Source organism: Ursus americanus, chromosome 10 (assembly GCF_024610735.1).
Source record: "Ursus americanus isolate L20-20 chromosome 10, mUrsAme1.1.p, whole genome shotgun sequence".
Lineage (NCBI taxonomy): Eukaryota > Metazoa > Chordata > Mammalia > Carnivora > Ursidae > Ursus > Ursus americanus.
Window position 1 is genome coordinate 50,390,185 of NC_142136.1, and position 20,184 is coordinate 50,410,368.

At 44.5% G+C, this 20,184-nt stretch overlaps 1 protein-coding gene across 1 annotated transcript in view; it reads right to left on the reverse strand.

Annotated features, from left to right (window-relative positions):
• VWA8 (von Willebrand factor A domain containing 8) overlaps positions 1-20,184 on the reverse strand; it is a 342,760-nt gene that overhangs the window by 36,312 nt on the left and 286,264 nt on the right. The window contains exons 38-40 of the mRNA XM_045810950.2: positions 10,509-10,617; positions 7,239-7,395; positions 847-955 (exon numbers count right to left, since the gene is read on the reverse strand). Of these exons, the coding sequence (XP_045666906.2) occupies positions 847-955; positions 7,239-7,395; positions 10,509-10,617 (375 nt within the window). The remainder of the gene's footprint in view (positions 1-846; positions 956-7,238; positions 7,396-10,508; positions 10,618-20,184) is intronic.

Genomic DNA, 20,184 nt, shown 5'->3' on the forward strand with positions numbered 1-20,184 from the left:
TTTTTTTTTTAGCCCTAATGTCTGGTGTGCATCAAGAACTTAAGAAATGACTGACTGACTAAAGCACTCATTCTTCAGTCTTGGCATAAGCACTGCCTCTCATCACCCTCATTTCCTATGAACTGTTCATTTTGGCTCTTTTTCACCTTTTGCCTTGCCCTGGAGATCACCCAGAAGACGCCATTACTGCCCAGGGAGATAACCACTGGTAAAGTGAGTGTCTTCACTGGAGAAAAATCCAATCTTTCCATGTTACTTTGTTCACTCAATTTGCCTATGCATTTTTTTAAAAGCAAATTCTAAAAATAACAAGTCTTTGTTTGGGAAATATTGAAGCATCTTAATCAGCATTTTAAGGGACAAGAGCAGTATTAACTGATTCTGAGACAACCACAGTCTAAAACTGAAAAATAGCAGGCAAAGCAGGGTAGGGGGAACAGGAGGAGATGCTAGGAGACACAGAGAATGCACAGTCTGGACAACCCAAAATGCTCCTCTGTCTCTATAGCCAATGACAGGAAAATGATCTGTAGGAAGAGAATTCTACCTGAGAATTTCTAGTTAAGGTGGGATGCTCATAGATCTTATATGAGGGAAATCAGGAAGTCTAGTGTTTTCTAGGGTTGCTAGTCAAATTATTGTTTTCTGCACAGGTGGGGTCAAATACTCTTCCTTGGAGAGCTCACCTGAGAAGGCCATGGAGTGATCCACAGTCTTACTAAAACATTTCTGGCACTGATATTTTCTGACTGTCTGATTAGGGTTTGGATAACTTTTCCAAGAGCTTTGGGATGGGTCCAGCTTTGGGCCCAGATTATTTTCTTAGTCCACTGATGGAGGGATTACCTGTAAATTATCCAGGATGACTCGGAGGGAGCGCACCTGCCGTCGAACAGCACCTGAGAACCTTTCATACGTTGTGGCATCGTAGTCACTCATTTGGATCTCCTTTAACCTGAAACCAGAGGGGGTGGAAAAGAGAACAGCTGAAATCCTGTACATGTGGCCTTTTACTTCTATTCATCTGCTGCTAGAACTGTAGCAAGGTCCTTGGTAACTGAGCTTGCCTTGGAGGAGGAAAGGCAAGAAGTAATGTCTCCAGCTAGGAGTTTCAAAGGAAGAAAATATCTAGCGGGGGGCTGGTACGTGGTGAACAAGGAGCCTTCCAGAACAAACAAAGCAAACAGAACCAAATAAACAAAAAGCCCTGATGTATAGTATTTGCTGATTTCGGTGGTGTAAATATTCCCCCCGTGATCAATTCCAAGCTACTAACAGTAAGATCACTGAGCACTGACTTGGAAAGAAAGGCGCACAATTGGCTCTCATGAGCCAGTGAGTCAGCTCCAGAGCAAACCATTGCCATAACCCAAAGACGTGTCACGATGTTGGCAGCTGGTCAGTTCATGTGGCAGGTTCCTAGAAGAGCTTCGTGGGTTGCTTTTAGAGACCAAGGACAGATATTTGGTTGACCAAGATAGCAGTTCAGGCCCCAATAATGTAATTTAGCGTGTTGCTATGTAGAATACAAGAGGTTTCTGAAGTTGCTGTGTACTTTTAACAGGATAATTGTGTCCTCATATGATTGTGGCTTTGAAGTCCTAGGCTGCTAGCGCAGTGCTCCTTTTGCTCGTTCTTCCTCATTAGCTTCCAGCGCAGCCCCACCAGTGCCCTTAGAGACCCCTGAACACACGGCACACCCACCTCTCAGTGCTCCTGCCTCGGCTGCTCCCCCACTGGGCACTTCTTTTCTCTACCTCTTTGCCTATAACTCCCACTTCCTCTTCAAGAGTCAAATCGATGAGGACCACCTCGAGGAAGCCTGCACTGATCCCAGGTCTGTCTTCTGTGCTCTCATAGCACATTGTGCTTCTCACTGTCAGAGCATTTCCTACCCCTGCTATACCCATCGGCTGCTTGTCTCCCCAACTAGGCTCCTTTAGGAGAGGGACTGAGTCTCCCTCACTGTTACGTGTACAGTGCCTAGCATGGTACCTAGCACCTAACAGGTGCTCAAAATGGAATGAAATGAATGACTGAAATAAAATAAGACTCAGGATTATTTAAAGTGCAACATCTTAAACCAATCATAAGGAGAAGGTTCATTCACCGAGTGAGGCTCTCGTGGGTTTTACAGGGTTGTATCCATAATACACTAATTTGATCACATGTTTCTATAAGTTTCGGTAACTGTAAAGGTGCTGATCCTAGGACAGGCACTAATGAACGTACATCGACAGAGCCTAGCAGCAGCACAGTCTTCTAAATCGCTGTGCGTGCACACACGTGCGTGTATGCATGTGAGCGGTGTGGGACGTATGGATCCCAGGTCCATAGCTGAAACTCTTATCTCAAATACAGATTTATCTTCTTGGGCTGGAACAGAAATCCCAAACGCTGAATGAGAGTGAACAGTCTCTATTCCTCCATGTCAGGCCAAGCGCCGGGGAGAATCCCCCAGCACAGGGCAGAGTGGTGGAAGCTTGTTAGAATCATGTAACGTTAGGCCTCCACTGCCACGGGCAGATCTGCAGTTCCCGCCCTGCCACCCGGGGGGTTAGCTGATACCAACTCAGCTCGAGAGATCCCGCTGAAGTCTTGCTTGATCCCTCCGGTAAAACTGATCGTTCCCACTCATGAATCTTCCGTAGATATCTACTATGCAACTCTGCACATTATGGCTTTCACTAGATATGTCTATTTCCCTCTATCGGAGTGTTTTCCAAACTATTTTCACAGAAGGAAATATGCTTTATATCGAGATCTAGTACACAAAAATGCACATGCACATGTGTGTATAATTAAACCAAAAATTTAATGAAAAATATATTTATTACTTGTGATTCATTACATGGATATTTTCTCTTTTATTCCTCTGGGAGAAAAAATAGTCTTATTTTTTCTTTGAATCTCCAGTACCTAGCACAACGCCTGGCACATGGTAGCACTCAACAAATGCTGTTAGATAGCACTTTGAAAACACTGACTATCAAAAGGTAAATAATAGCTGAATGGTGTTTCCCAAGGTGACATGCCAAAGGGCCCTTCTAAATCTAATTTACGCTCTGCTCTGAAGAACAGCTAGGAATACGTGCACAGGACTTGACCTCCTAACAATACCTCTTATGTTTGGTTTTGGCAATCTCTTAAAACTCTCAATAAATTTTCATTAGATTAAGTTATGTCTCAAGTATCAAGGCTGACAGAAGCTGGGCACCATGAGTATTGCAGGATATGCTACTTCCCCCTCCACACACAGGAAGCTAATACGCTCTTTCCCAAAGAAGGGAGATTAGTACTTTTCCAAAGGGAGGTTAGAAAAAAAATGTGGATATAGCCTGCCCTTAGCAGGGGGAAAAATACACACGCGCACACACACACACACACACACACACACACACACACACACATCAAGAAAGGAGTCAGGCAGTTGTAGGTCACCTTGGGCAGACTGGTCTTTGCAGCGAGATCAGAATCAGCTCCACTTATAATGCTAGCTCTGGCATGATCGTGTTGCACCCAAAAACACACCACATGCTGTTTTAATTATGAAGAAATCTGGAAATCATATTCCAGGTTGTGTCAGCTTTCAGAAAGATCACCTACAAGGTGTTCAAAGCTGATAAATTCTGAAAGATGAAGACTGACGCAGGGAATGGGGAAAGAAAATAGGAAATTTTAGCCTCTGGATCAGATAAGCTTCCTGGTGCTAATACTCTCAAAGCCCACAAGACTAGCTGGAAATATGTCTTTTTGCTGCTTTAACCCTGATCAAAACTTCAGGGCACAGCTGCTTCACATCCTAGTAATCTATGTGGACTAACTGCATTTTGTTGGCACAGTATATTTTTAAAGCGTATATTTATTGTTACGTAAGAGTCTGGGAATTTTGGTTCTCGTTTTACTTTTCTTATAGGTCAGACTTAAATACTATAATTTTGGATCAGTTATGAGGAAAACAAACCTAAGCCGAGACCTACTGTGTAAGACTGATTCATTTTACAAATGGTAGGGGGTACACCTTCCACAGCTGCGCCCACCTCGAACGCCCTCTTAGGCGTGGAAAACACCTCACCATCAATTTCATTCATGTTTCGTTGGTTTAATGTTTTCTGTCCTGCTTTCCGCATGTCTTATGCTTGTCTACCTCTGTAAGTCTTCCTGAATCAAGGCTTTTTTTCAAAATTTTCTTTAAACTCCAGTTAATTAATATACAGCATGCGATGTGAGTTTTGGGTGTATAGTATCAGTCAGTTCTTGATGTATGGAAAGAGGTATTGAGCTGGAATCCAGATACAAATGAATGCTAACTAGAGGCTATTCTGATGATGACAAGAGCCTTTCAATAGTATTAGGCTCTTTATGGCAATATGGGGCACCTCCAGGCTGATGGATGGGTCTGGCTGTCACTCTGGTTTCAGCCAATTTCTTTTTTTTTTTTTAAGTTTTTATTTTAATTCCAGTTAGTTAACATACAGTGTGATACTAGTTCCGGGTGTACAATATATAGTGATTCAGCACTTCATACATCACCCGGTGCTCCTCACAGCATGTGCCCTCCTTCGTCCCCATCACTCGTTTCACCCAGCCCCCCACCCTGTCCGGTTTTAGCCAGCTTCTGAATGAAGTGTTAGCCAGTCTCTGAATAAAGCATTGATGAAAGAGTGATAAGAAGCATAGAGAAAAGGTACAGGCCACTATAAAGCATAAATGGAGGGACCTGACCTCATTCTACATATGCCAAGAGTTACAAAATAGCTTTAAAACAGAGTATTTGATGATAGTGAAGAATTATTACTTTTTAAAGACATGATAGTCATATTGTGTGTTTCTATTTTTTTTAAAAGGGCTCTTATCTTTCAGAGATATACTCTGAGGTATTTAGAGTGAAAAGATAGGACATCTTGGATTAGCTTCAAAACAATCCAGGGGTGGGGACTGGGAGTGGAGCCAGAGTTTTCTTCTTGAAGCTGGGAGAACAGGTCCATAGGGTTCTCTACATGTTTCTCTCTCCTTTTATTTATGTTTGAAAAGTTTCATAATAGGACACCTGGGTGGCTCATTTGGTTAAGCACCTGCCTCTGGCTCAGGTCATGATCCCAGGGTGCTGCGATCCAGCCCCACATCGGGCTCCTTGCTCAGTGGGGAGCCTGTTTCTCCCTCTCCCTCTACTGCTCCCCCTGCTTGCTTTCTCTCTCTCTCTTATAAATAAAGTCTTTAAAAAAAAAGAAAAGTTTCATAATAAAAAGTTTAAAGAGAATCTTCAACAATACTAAATTGGATACTCACCAAATAGGAGTATTTACTACATGAAAGTAGAAAGCACCCTCTTTGCTCTCTGTGTTTTGCTATGCCCTGAATGTCTCAGGATTTCATGTGTTTTTATTTCTTCCCCTCCTTTCTCATACTCTTGTTCACCTCCTGTCTTTCAACCACCTTATGGTCTTCTCTTTTACTTGGACTAGACTCTTCTTTGCGGTAATTAGCAGAGGTGTATGGTTTTCTTTCTCCTTTCCCCATTTCTTCCCTTTCCTCTCCCACAGCCACTAAATTTACTTGCCTTAGTATCACAAATGCTCCTTGACTTCCCTCCCCTGCAGGACGGTGGTGAGTAGAACCAGGCCCCTTATCCTTATTACGGAAATCAGAGAACGAGTTGTATACTCGTGCCCAAGCACTACTGAAAGCTCTTTCTCCCTCCCCACGAACTACGTGTGTCAAAGCACTCTATCTGTCCACTTGTGCAAAAATTGAGACCACTCTGAGTATGGCAACACTAGGAACTCATTAGTTGGTGAGGGGAGAATGAGGCATATCTCGTTTCGGTTCTTTTCCTAAATGGATGTTTCATCGTTTCTATGGACTGAAGAGCAGTCTTTGAATCCTAGCAAGATCTTTCACACAGCATTCCTCCCACCTTTTCTTGAGAAGTTTAAACTGCTTTCATTTCTCACATAGTTATCTGTTCCCCAACTTCTTTGAGAGGAGGGAGGAAAGTCACCTATCTCCACGAGAGCCAGTTCGGGCACAGTGAGGGTAAACACATTGTTCCAGGTCTCCCGGGAAGTCAGCGGAATGGTGGGGAGGGACACTTTCGCCTTATTTACCTGCTGGGGACACGAGGCTCCTACCACCGCGCAGGCTTTCCTGAGGGTGTGGCAGCAGGGGCCTGCATTCTTGTCCCTATTGTTCTGGGCTGTTTACTTGCAGGATGTGTAAGTAAGCACAGCGTGTAACGTAATACCAGATGTTCTGCGTGGGAGGAACTTCAGAACTCACACACACACAAAAAGCGTGCTTTTTTCCAACAGCACCCAGCCCCTTCCATGGAGCACAACAACGTGAAGCCACCTCCCAAACCACTACCAGTCTCCTCGGTCCTGGAGGAGGTATTGCCGGTCCTTTGGTATTTTTTGCTTTTAGCTAAAGGACACATGTGCATGTCTAGTAAAAGCATCATGTGCATTCTTATTTTTTAGATGGTTCCAATCCAAGTGGCCCAGATGCGTTCCGGATCATCTAAAAGCCACAGGCTTGTGGGCCTGGATTGCAAGGCCTCCACCCACTGACAGGGACTCCACATTGAGCCTCGCCCCCACCACCCCAGCTGTTAGTCTTTCTCCTGGCGAGGCAAGCTGGCTCTCGCCACCACAGACACCGTGCTCGGCCTGCTCTGGGCCTCTGCTCATTTAGGTTTCCCTTCCTGAAGATCCAAACCCTGGCTGAGCTCAGGCCCCACCTCACTGACTTATCCTCGTCTGCACTGGCAGGGGGCTCGGCCTTCGTACCACGGGACTGCCGCACCCGAGTGTGTGTGTGTGTGTGTGTGTGCACGTGCCCATGTTTACCACTCCCGTCCCCACATACAAGACTGCTGAGGGCAGGAAGGAAACATCACATAGACTTTTCTAAATTCCCTTTGGGGCCTAGGAATGGATGTGGATGGAGTGATTTGAACTTTATGATTTCTCTTATGGGCGGTGTATTTGGTTTTCCTTTCTCATGGGCTCAGTTCCTTTTTCTATGAGCTATATGTGGTCAATGCATTGAACTGACCACATCAAGCAAAGAGAACGAGGCATTCTGTTCACTGGGCTGTCTCTGCTGGGGAGGTGGGAGGTACGGGTCGCAGTCCAGGCTGCGTGAGGTGGAGAACCCAAGGGCTCGGGTCTGCTCAGGGTCAGCTGCCACCTGGCACCACAGCGGCCACCCTGCCTGAGCAGCGGCGACCCACTCACCGCTGCTGAAACGCTTTCTGGCCCATCTCTCTGGCAGCTCTCTTCACCTCCTCGGGAACCGCGTCCTTCTCAGCCTCCGACACCTGGTACACGGTATGGCCTGCGTCCAGCCGGTACGGACCTCCTTTGCCGCCCAGACCTGCGGTGTCTCTTCCCCCTGGAAGGAAACCGTGAAAATCCAGGTTGTAAGTCTGACCCAGGCCACAAGACAAAAGTCAGATCGTGGCTTGAAAGCAGTCCCGTGAAGCATGTTAACTGTACCTAATTAGTAATTAAATATCAAATGACCTTATTCTGGAAACGAAGGGTACCCACCCCCCTGCTTAGAGTGCCTTTTCTCTTCTCCATCCAACCAAAGTTTACCCGTATTTCAAGGGTCAGTCCAAATCCCAGGACACCTCACCTGATGACTCCACCTCACAGGCATCACTCCTGGCCACTATTTATTACCCTTTAATATTTATTTTTTCTTTTCTCACCAACTATATGATGGGTGGGATTATATCTTATATGTTTTTATACCTTTGTACCTAAAGAGTGGCTTGACCTCCATAGATAACTTGGCATGTATTTGTTAATTAAATGAGCAACACTCCTTGTCCCTCACATGTTACCTTGTTTTTCCCTAAAATAAGAGGCAGACAGCTAGGATAGAGGAGACGGTTGGCTTTGGGTAGAACAGTTTTCCATTATAAACCCAAGTCTGCATGCTTGTAAGTGTACATTGTGTCATACTGTGTAAACTGGTTACGTTGTAAATATAAATTAAATGCCTGGAAGACCAGGTAGGTAATACTATAAGAAGTGGTGAGGCCCTTGGCTAGCTAGAGAAAGCTTGCCTTGTTTAATACATTCAAATTATTTTAAAATACTGTATTGACCCCCAAAATACATATATTGGGTAGGTTTGGCTTCTGGGCTATCAGTTTATTACCTCTGCTTTATAATGATGAAAATACTAGCAATCAGTTTCTTTTGTTCATTCACACATAACGTGGGCACACAGAAGAGAACTCCACATTGGAGGGAAAGTATCGTATCACATCGTATCGTATACTAGTGTTATACGGCAGAGCATCGTACAGTTAAACTGGGCTGCCTGAGTTTGAATCCTGCTCCCACGCACTAGCTGTGTGTCCTTGAAGGAAGTTCCTGTGTCTCGGTCTCTTCATCTGTAAAGTGGAGATACTAATATGATTTACTTCTTGGCATTGTCATGAGGCTACAATGCTTAGAACAGTACTGGTGCGAAATAAGAACTACGTAAGTGGGTGGCTCTTACTATTATTATTCAGACAACTTCTGGTCACAGAAAATGAGGGCATTTCTAAGTTGCATAAAGTGGAAATTTTGAAAGCTTTCAGGCTTTGGTTAAATGATGTTACATTTATCTTTTCTCCTTTGGAGCCTTAATTCATGTAATAAACTAAAAGTAAAACTCAGTATGCGCTGCTTCCCTTACCAGGGTCCAGGCAGGTCACTTCCTTTTGGGAAACAGCATGAGAACAGTCTATTAATGATCATATGTTTACCCTTCGATTTGAGCACATCTGATTTCACTCTTATTTAGAAATTGGGGGTGGAAAATTCCTTCTCAGACGTGTGTGATTCCTGGCTCTCACTCAGGGACAGCCTGGAGGCAGCAGGGACCAGTAACTGGACAGTGACAATGAGCTCCAGAGGTAGAAAGGCTGCTTCTGTGACCCGACCCCCTTCCTATAGGAAGTCCTTCTTCGGCAGGGGTGGGTCACGGATTAGTGCTTAACACTTCCTGGGCGCTAAGATGCCATCAGTCTTGGTGAAGAGGAAAGCACCCACAACTGTTCGGAGGCAGGTATGAGCGACGCTCAGCATAAGTCACAGGAACCCTCAGGAAGGTCACACTGGGGTGGAGAGGGCATGAGTGGGGAGCTCTTCGTGACCTCTGCTTCTGAGAGCCTTTAATTTGTACTACTTAAATGAAAATGCTGGTCAGAGGTTCTAGACTTCCAGGCATCATCTTGAAGCTGATCTTGGACATCCTACATCAGCTCCGAAGATACGGGAGGACACGCAAGGGAGGCGCTCTGATGATGAAAGAGGGATCAAGTGACTTGGGTCAGAGCTAAGTTCCACGTAGAGAATTCTGAGGGAGAATGACAGAAAAAGAATCGGAAGCAAAAAAGATTCAACAGATAGAAAAATAAAGACTGAGGGAAACAGAAACAGGGTCTTCAGTCTGGACAGAGGTGAGCTAGTCGATTCAAACGGAATGAAAAGCGAGAACCTCCGCTCCAGAGCCGTCCACCGCTGGGAAAAACCTACATCTGGCCCACCCGTTCCACAATGCATTCCATATGGATGAAATCTTGCCGGCTTGACACACATTTCAAGATCAAAGGACATTTCTAAAAATACGCTTTCTTTAAAGCTGATGCTTGATGAATAAACAGAATAGGCAAGAAGTCTCCAGGCCTACTTGATAGCACATTGTCTCAGCACAGAAACCCATTTCCTCCCGAGGCTGTCAAGGCCAAGAGGCACACAGCATCCTCAGGGAAGGTGAAGTTGGGAGCTCGTGCCAGCACCGGCTCACGGCCGAGATAAGATCAGACAGTGCACACAGTCTGGCCCTATTCCTGCAGCCCGGCAGCTGCGTCTGCCCCAGCTGCCGCAGAGGAAAGAGGAAGACAGCAGTCATGGGAACAATGCTCCCGTCAGGCGGCCAAGAGGAAGGAATGGACCACAGCCATCGGTTCAAACTGCAACCCACTCTTTTATCTCAAAATCCTGCATCCCCAACATACTCACTTCTGAGATGTGGAAGGCAAGGCCCATTTCTTTCCCCAGTCAGCTGGTCAAGAGGATTTACTATAGATTGCTGGCGTGATCCCAAGGGCATGAGGATTTAAAAGAAGGGCTTAACATTTTTAACGAACACATTCTTCAGAGCAGGTCCCGTGCTCAGCACTTAATAATCATAATTTCATGTAATCCTCAGCACAGCCTTGTCAGGGAGTTAATATTTTCTCCTTTTCCTGATGTGGCAACCCTGGGAGGGTCTGAACGGTCTTTGGTCCCAGGGTGGTAGAGTCTGTGGGACTCAAAATGCCAGAGTTTTTCCGTGTCTTGATGTCATGCTGGGCTGCAGGGCAAAAGCACAGTCCGGCTGACTAACTGGGGAGGCAGAGAAGGCAAGTGGTCCCGAGCCTTCTCAGGGGTGATATGCAGTTTCCGTGGGCTTGGGAAGGCTCGGGACGCTCCACCCAGGAGGACGCCCATGCTACCAACCTGTTCCTCCAGCCCACGTATTGCCGCCCACATGGGGCATGTTGTCTGGGTCTTCCTTCCCGTGCTTGGGGGAGCTCACGTCTTCACCACTGTCCCTGTTGATTGTTATCTACGAATGAAGAATTGAGACATTATCACTCTCTCATGACCAACACCAGACACTGCAGGACAGGAAGAAGAAATCTTTTCCCCTAAATCCTTAAGGTATCTTATAACCTTAGGCCACAGGACACAAGAGATGCTCTTGGTATCTGGCAAAGAATTTTATCAGATTTAACATTCCTTTGGTTGGGAAGGAGACATTTAATTTTCAAGAAAATTCCTTAAAAAGAAAAGAAAGTGGACTGAGTTACAGTTTCAGAACTTTCCTGGTGCAGAACATGCCTCGAGCATTTACACCAGGAGCAACACCTAGCAGAAGCCGGGACAGTGGATCTCACCAGAGACCGACACTTTCCAGATGGTTTAAAAGGATCACTGCCCAGCTGTTCCAACTGGGTAACAGCAGATATATAAACATATATATATATACCTATTTAATTTTCGAAGAAATCCCAGTCTTCTGAGAAATATTTTGAATAAAATATATGGAAGAGAGAAATAGAAAATGTATCTATGTGTGCTTCAGTGACATTATTATACACACGGACACGAAAGACTGCTTATTTATTTTCCGGACCCTCTCTAATTTGATTATGGTATGTTGTAGCTTTCCTAATTCAGCTTTATTTTAAAACTGGATTTACTGTTCCTGCAATGGCAAACAGAATAAGCTGCATTTTAGCCCTCCTCTGTGAAAGCCTGTGGCTCACTGGTCCCTAATTTCATTCAGCACAGATTCACCAAAAGGACTGGTAATCACCCAAGAATTCCAATCCTAAGTTAGTTCAGTAGATATCATTCCACAATACAAAAAACTCAGAGCAGCCCCACTTCATGAGTCCTATAAGCCAGCTGTCAAATGTAAGGATTTTCAGGACGGACCAGACCAAATATTCATTCATTTGTCCAATAAGACTTATAGACGAATTACTGGCAGAACACGAAGTACCATGGGGCCTACGAAAGCCACAGAGGATTGGTCACTGCTCTCTAACTGCTTAGGGTGGAGCAGGGGGCTTGCAGGTGGACCCGAAGCCTGATGCCAGATCAGTCTTTGGAGCTAACCCACTCCTTGTTAGTGCCTGGACTTTCATTCTGGATGTTGGATTAATGAAGGTAGGCAAGTAATTTAGAGCCTTTGCAAATAAAACAGCTATTAAGAATGAATTCAACATTACTTCCCTTGTCTATGTCCAGATGAGTTAATTTCAAATGTTACAACATCATAAAGAGCTTTCTGCCAATAGCTTTGGCAACAGTAACAGATTTTGGCCACAATTTTAGCATACTTTAAGAAAATTTAGCAACCAGGACATGACAATTTATATGAATTCCACACACATAATCATGCTCTAAAAATGGGTCAAAATAAATATTTTCTCCTTTTTAAAATTAAGCTATGCAGAATAGATAGAAACATTCAGAGAACAAACAAACACTTAAAAAAAATTTTCCCAGAACTTGTCACCACTTCCTGACTTGTCCAGAGGTATTATAAGACATAAACAGTGAATTAATATATGTATATTGGCTGTAAGAATTCTAGACCACCACTAACCAATAAAACTTTCTGTGCTGATGGAAATGTTTACATCTGTGGTATCTAATATGGTAGCTATTAGTCCAATGTGGCTACTGAGTACTTGAGGACCTGAATTTGAAATTTTACTTAATTCATTAAAATTTAAATTTAAATAACCACATATGGGTAGTGGCTATTTCACTGGACAGCGCAGCACAAGGACGAGCTTGCCTTAGCCCAGCAGATACTGTTTGGAGCTCTCTGTAGCATCTTAGAGATGTTCTCTATGTCAATTTATATAAATTTAAGAAATTAATATAAAACTTATAACTACAGTCTGTTTTTTAAAAACAAATATAATGGAACTTACATATGAAGACACACTATAGTAAGAATATATGCTTTTTAAAAGATGCATTTATTACAACAATACTGTCACTGCTCAAAACACTTCTGGACTGCTTCTGGAAGGATCTACAGAGTCCATGATTCTTTAATATCTTTAATGGTGGCATCAATGTGTTAAAACTAAATTTGATTTTTAATAAACAGCCAAAGGATACTTAGAGTTGATTTCTGGTATAAACTGCTAACTTGTTATGTATCCGTTGGCAAGTCAATTAACTTCTGTGGCCCTCAACTTTCTCATCAGGAACTAAGCGGGAGTTGAACTAAATGAGTTCTACCATCCCACCTAGTGTTGGGATGCTCTGATTCCAATCTGGTAAATAAGGTGTTCAAGCTGGGGTTTTAGTCAAAACCAGGTACGCTTACGTAATAATGAGACTAGTTTGCTTATTAGAGCTGTGACTCTTCTTTAGGCTAATTCTAAAAGATGAAGTTCCAAAAATGGTCTGAGCAATGCAGCATTATTGGAATAACTATTCTGAGCATCATTCCTTACCTTGGGGTACGTGTATGCACGTGTGTGTGTGTGTGTGTGTGTGTGTGTGTATTCAGGTATGTTGTTTAAAAATAAATAAAAGAACTTCAGAAGAGAAATAGAAAACAAATTCTTATGTGTCTGGTAACTTTATTTCAATCAAAAATTAGTTATCGTCTTTAGACATTTCCTACAATCCAGATATTCTGGTGCAAGAGAAGAGCCTCTAAAGAACAAATACTAAAAATGACGGCATTAGACAACAGAAAAAGCCCCTCAAATTGCCCCTCTCGGTGACTTCTGAAATCATGCTCTTGGAGTTGCGAAGACACCTATAGTGGGCCAACAGGAGGCAGAAAACTGGCTATGAAACTTCTGGGCAGAAAGGAACTGGTATGTTCTTTGCCGCCTGTGTCTTTCCAGGCCATCTGCTGGGAAATGGCATTGCTTACATTGCCAACAAGGCAGCCATAAACCAATCCCAAATGGGAGTCTAGAGGTGTTTCAAAATTGACACATTCTTGACAAAAACAATCATCAGCCCAAACCTGATTTATTCCAGAGAAATATACACCACAAAAATCCAGGACACTTACTTAAAAAAAAAAAAAAGCATTTTGGGAAGTTTATCTAATTTTGTGTCATTGTATGAATACCATTATACTCACAGGAATGTAGCTCTCTAGCACATCTGCCAAAGGGTTTTCAAAGGCATTTTAGGGCATCTCCTACATGAATTGACAATGATTCATAAAAAGTACAAGACAGGAAGTCTAAGACAGTCCAAGCCAGGACAGAAACTGAAACAGATATTAGGGAAGGCCTATCATTTGAGGAAGCTTGTTTCCTGGGCACAGACAGACATGAGCCACTAGTCATTCTGAAAGTTGATAAACCACTGAGTACTTTGAAGTATGTGTTGAGGATCCGGAGTGCATCTCCTTTGAGGGCTGGTCTCACCTAAAAAGAACTTACGTAAATCATTCCAGTTACTGAAATAGACCTTACTATAGTCACTGAAATGGATCAAAATTTTCCCCAAACCACAAATATTATGGACCTTTACAATGTCTTTAAAAGATTGATCTATTTATTTTAGGGGGGCAGGGGTAGGGAGAAAGAGGCTTACACAGCCTCCAGGCTGAGCTTGGAGCCTGACAAGGGGCTCAATCCCACGACCCTGAGATCACCACCTGGGCTGAAACCAAGAGTTGGACACATAACCGACTGTGCCACTCCAGATCCTTACAACTTTCAGTGCAAACGGACGCATGTGCTGAGACCTTCGATGTGTTTCTCACGCTGACACGATCTACTTCCTTTTAGGTAAGTGTGCCGTAATCCTAAGAACTGTAATCCCAGAAATCCTTTTACATATGAATTAAAATGGAAAAAAACATGGAACTTGTAAAATATAACTCATAAAAATGTTCCGGAGTAAAGCAACCCAAAGTCAGAGAAGGAAAGGGACATGACTCACTAAAACCTTGTAATTCTGGGCAAGGCTCATATATTTTAGGCTCCTCCTTAAGTTCAGGATTTTTAAAAACCATCAATAAAATGATATAAATAGCCAGAATATAATCCTGGAAGAAAAGTTTGCTCTTGGAGGTATGATTGGACAACAGGGCCGATTCTCCTTTCCCAGCTGGAGACTAGGCGTGGTGCAGCAGATATTTCTAGTTGCCTACCCAACATCCACGCCCTCTTTCTTCTTCTTCTTTTTTTTTTTTTTTTAAAGATTTTATTTATTTGAGAGAGAGCAAGAGAGAGAGAGGGAGAGAGAGAGTACAAGCGAGGGGAGGAGCAGAGGGAGAGGGACAAACAGCCTCCCCGCTGAGCAAGGAACCCCATGCAGGACTCCATCCCAGGACCCCGAGGTCATGACCTGAGCCAAAGGCAGATGCTTCACTGACTGAGCCACCCAGGCACCCTGCTTCTTTCTTCTTTTTAAACAGAAGTCAGATGACTCACTGTTGAGTGGAATTAAGCATGGCAATCCCACTGTCCTCTGCCAGGGACTGGTTTAGGGAAAGGGATGTGGCCTGAGATGGAAGAGAAGGTCCGTGGGGAGGTTTCCGGGAAGCGTCCTCCTCCCAGGTAAAAGCAGAGTTCTCCTGCCGTTCTGGATGCCCTGCCCTGCTCTCCCCGGCAACACACCCGCACTTGCTGCCTTGGGAAACATGAGGCTGCGAGGCGCAGAGCTGCCGCTGACATCTGATCACCACGTGGCAACGAGACGAAGGTGGCGGGGGAGGATGGAGGAGCTATGTCCCTGACGGCACTGCGGAGCCGCTGAACCAGCCCGGAGTCACTTAACTCTCATCTTCCACATAAGCAAAGAATCAACGTCCTTATAGTTCAAGCTCCTGTCATTTGGGTTTTCTGCCACTTGGAGTCAATTGCATGCGAATTAATAAATTCCTGTGTTGAAGGAGGAATGACAGGCAGCAGGGCAGAAGCTATTGTCTTGACCTTTTGGAGGATGTCCTATTTCTAACAAGAAGACATTCTTTGAATTTTTGGACATCAAAATTGTCATCATAATACCAGCACAGAAATCCGATTTATTACGGTTGCCTACAATTTTCTTGATTGATTAGCAGGCAACTGAATGAATTTATTCATTCTCTTATTCGAACGTTTCTGTGTGTGGTTATGGTACATCTGCTACTCACTGGGACACAGAGATACATAAAACAGGATCTTTGCTTCGAGAAAGAGACTGTATAAAAGGGAACAAAGTCACAGCATAGGGTGATTTAGGCCATGATAAGGTACCGAGCATACCTGCCTAAAACATTTTACTGTCTGAGGTTACTCTTCCTCACAGATTAGACATTTCTTTTATAGAGACAATGAGAGTCACATTAATATGTCCCTAGGAATGATGGTCTTTTATATGAAGACAGCTGGTTAAAAAAAAAAGTGGACTCTCACCCAGTTTTCATAAATAACATGTAGCTTCTAAAATGAAATGCATGACAAAACTACCTTTGTCCTTAGGTACCTTTTATGTGTTCCAATGTCAATTCCCGGCAAACCATCAAGTATGCAACTCATCTTCAGGTCTTCCTGGCTGGTGACAACATCTGTTTTCAAATACTCAATGGCCTCCTGCCCTCTTTAATTCCTATTCATTTTTACAAAGCAGGGAAGGATCTGATTTTTCATTATTAATATTAAAAAATGACACTGTAGCTGATATTCATTCATATTAAACAATTAACCCCGAAGGGCATTCACATTGTAAGTGTCTTTAACACTAACTGAGAAATCGGGTCTTTCCTTTGTTTGAAAGTCTGGCAATAAGCCAGCCGGCAGAGGGGGCAGCTGGAGTAGACGGGGCAGGGGATGGGGGGAGGGCACTAGGTCTGTTCCCTGGTCCTGAAGACAAATGCCTGTTGGGGTGATTGTCATATTACATGTAAGAAGTAGGTTATCTATGGTCTGTCTTGCAGCTCCTGTTCTGGCATAGAAAGCGTTCCTGTCCTTTCTCGCGGGCTCCTTCTCATCAACAAGTAGCCCCTCTCTTCTGACTTTGGGCCAAACTCTGTCTTATCCTCTTCCTTTCTGCTTGAAGGCTCCTAGAAACGTATGTTTATTTTGCTTCCTGGCACAAGTGATGTGCTTGGTAAGTATTTTTAAACATTTGAAATTATAATCTAAAACACCTCCCTTCCTCTATCTGATATGATGTTCTGGAACACATACCTATATACATCTTCTGTTATTTCTCTGAGTTTATAGTTTCTGACAAAGAACTTTCTCACTGAAATGACCCTCTTCGCTAAGTCTACTATTATGCAACAAAAATACCCCACTTGTTTAAAAGAAAGGACACTTTACAGATTTCACCAACTTGGGCTATAGAGGGGGGCAGAGTATCAGTTTATTATTTTACTTTGCCTTTTGTTATCTGACAGCAGTCGTTGGTGCAGTGGCTTATACCTATATCCTTAAACATCATAGATGCTTAACAAATATGTTAAATGAATGTGTGGGAGATGGCCTGCAACACAGTATGAGTTTAATCCTCTGCGTACAAACCTCTCCACAATAAGTGGTCAGCTGGGTGTCTGCTAGGCTCTTCCTGGCTCTTTCCTGCCAGCCCATAATTGGCAACCAGCACAGCAGGGCCCAGCCGCTGGTCAGCAGAGAGCCGTCTCCTAACAGAGGCAGGGAACACATGGCCCTCTTGGCTCTGGGTGTTCTTACATTCTGACCCTGTTCCTCCCTCCGCTTGACTCTGATCGTATGAGGCCTCAGCTCATTTTCTGGCTGGACCTTTCAACTGGGCCTGGGAGGACTCCCTCCCATGGCCTCCGAGTCTGTGGGTAGTGGCCTCCTTGCTCTCTGACCCAGATAGAGCTCTTTGAATGGCTGTCCAAAATCAAATTACAAGGCTACAGAGTCCGTCCAGAACAACCTCTTAGCTTCCTTGGAGTATTTATTCCTTTCTTTCCTCTACTTCAATTCAAACAGAACAAAAGGCGAAGGAGACTTTTGGAAAATGTGAGACTATGGAAGACAGAGGATGGGATCAAGAGGATGTTTCACAGGATAAGAGGCTATAATTACAAACAAATCTTTAAGGGAAACCAAATGGTATCATCATGTGTAGGTGAGTGTCAAAAACACATGCTAAGAAACCACCAATAATTGGCATGGCGACAGTCGACTGGCACGGAAACACGCCCCTCCTGCTGCCACTTGCGAGCACATTCTACAGCGTTCCCACAGAAACAGCTGCTAATTAAATTCAGACTGTGGAGGTGGGGCAAACCAGCAAGTCTTTATTCTACCCTTTCTATTTCTGCCTCTTTAATTTTCAGGAGCCCTCAAAAGGTTAACATTCAACAACACTACAGTCCATTGAAGCCTCGCCATCCGGCTTCCATAGTCAAGGGGAAGGTCAGCCATGCAGGGTCACCTCAACTATAGCAAAGCATGTGCAAAGGCTTCAGTTTTGTTCTAAACGAGGTGGCCCTGGTGAGAGATAGCTACCGCCATCTACTTTTATCATTACTGCCACTAAACGATCTCTTGTGACATTTCCTGGCCAGGGGATTTCAGTCTTAGACTGAATGTTTGTGTTCTAAGACGCAAAAACCTATTTGGAATTTTTAAAGCTATTGTGCTTTCTGTGTTAACAGAATTCTCTGAGGTGTTGTGTAGCAAAGGAAAAGGAAGGATGGGTAGAAAAGCCATTCGTACCACTAGAGTGGGGAGAAGCAACAGGGGCTTTTAATGTGAGCCAGGTTCTAAAAATTCTTGGAAGCACTGATCTCAGCCCCACGCAAATGCACTTAGCATAGGAATTCTCCGAAGCTAGGAACGCTAAGCGAATCAGTGCTGGACAGGTCCTTCCGGCACGCCTCCGGGGAGCGTCACACTGGCAACTGGTTCCCATCTTCACATTCTGCTGCGGGCTATCCTTTCTTCCAGTTACCCTTCATACCGTGGCTGGTTCATCCTCTCAGGCTGCAATAGTGTTTACACCGCGTTGCCTACTGATGTTTACCCTGCGCTTCCTTAACCATTTCCCCAGGCACACGGAGTTCCGTGATGTAGGAGAACCTGTTGTAACGTCCGGCAGCACAGTCTTCCTTTGCTTCCAAGCAGCACCAATGTTCTCACACGCTTTTGGCAGCCACTATGGGTCAAAAGTGGTCATCAGGGAATGTAAATGATGGCATAAAGAGAGGCCAGCGAGAAATAAGCCAGATGCACCGCACACACTCGCTGCTTAGGACGGAGTGCCGTGCTGCTCATGAGCAGGGCACTGCCCGGCTCCCAGCGCGAGGGAGTGTTCTGGGCTGCTGCCCTGGCGCACATGGGCTGAGGGTGTACGTGGGCAAAATACACATGGTAAGTGGCTGGGAGGTACACTTTCATTGCGTGTGTATACTATACACACGTTTAAAAGAAAATGTTTCTTTAAGCGATAAATAGCACTGCGGTGAATCTATGAACCCCCATGGGGTACGCTGGAATAGGTGGCCAGACAGGCACACTGGTATGGGTTCTATGCTGCGAACACCCAGACGGCGGCAAGACTAGGTCATCGCATCCTCGTGTCATCTTCAGCGCCTGGCACAGCCTCTACGGTCATTTCAAAGCTACAGGATGGTTCCAGTGGTATATATGCCACAAGACTATCTAGAAACCTGATCATTGCTCCCCTGGGACTTCAGGAGGCAAGTTGCAAAGCAGGGACTTTGGGGCAGGAGACAAGAAGACTACTGGATCTTGCTTTGTGAGACATTCTTTCAACTTTACTTGTACCTACTACGTGAGCAACAGAGTAAGGCCACTAAACACCGGTGGGTATAGGACACAAATTATGTTACGTATCATGGACACTGAGCCACAGAGCAATTAGATACAAATGATTCCTAATAATGACTATAATTAATTAGGGGCATATATAATCAAACACAAGTGAGTTTGTCATCTTCTCCTTCGTGTTAGTTTTCCAGCTTTTTCTCAACGGTTTTCATTTACACCCCGAAACTCATACTCCCCCGAAGACAAAAGCCCTGGATGCCATTCCAGCAAGTTCCCTCTGCACTTGCTTCCCATGATTCCCTCTCTCCCTGCACCTGGTCCTGTGGCTCGGATCTGAGGATTCCCCCAGCAGCTCCAATTCTTGTGAAGCCTGGAGGTCAAGGGCAGGAGGCAGCATGGACTCTGGAGCATGAAGCTGTGTATGTTTCCAAGAGTGCCGCGACAGGGTCAGAGGCAACGAAGGGGATCACCCAGAAGGGAGAGGAGAGAGCGCACTCCAAAGAGACTCTAACCCGGGGCCTCGGGGCTGAACTGGGGTGAGTGGGAGCGGGGCAGCCAGTCCTTCCTCTGTGCCCTCCCAGGGCTGGTACTGTCTTCTATTCATGACACTAATTCTTCATGACACTTAGGAATGTTTTCATGTCAGTCTCCTCCTGCTGACATCATTGTATTCCCGGTCCCCACGCAGCGTGGCGTTCTGGTTGTGCAGTCATGCGAGGGTGCTCAACAGAACCTGGGTTTTAAGAAGTGTATTTATACCCTGCTTTTGGCTTACTTTGACATGTTTTAATGTCATTTCTGGGGGATGAGTCAGTTTCATGTAGGGAGTGGAAAGTGCCTGCAAGGAGGTGAGTGGTGTCTGAGGGGCTGGGGGTGCA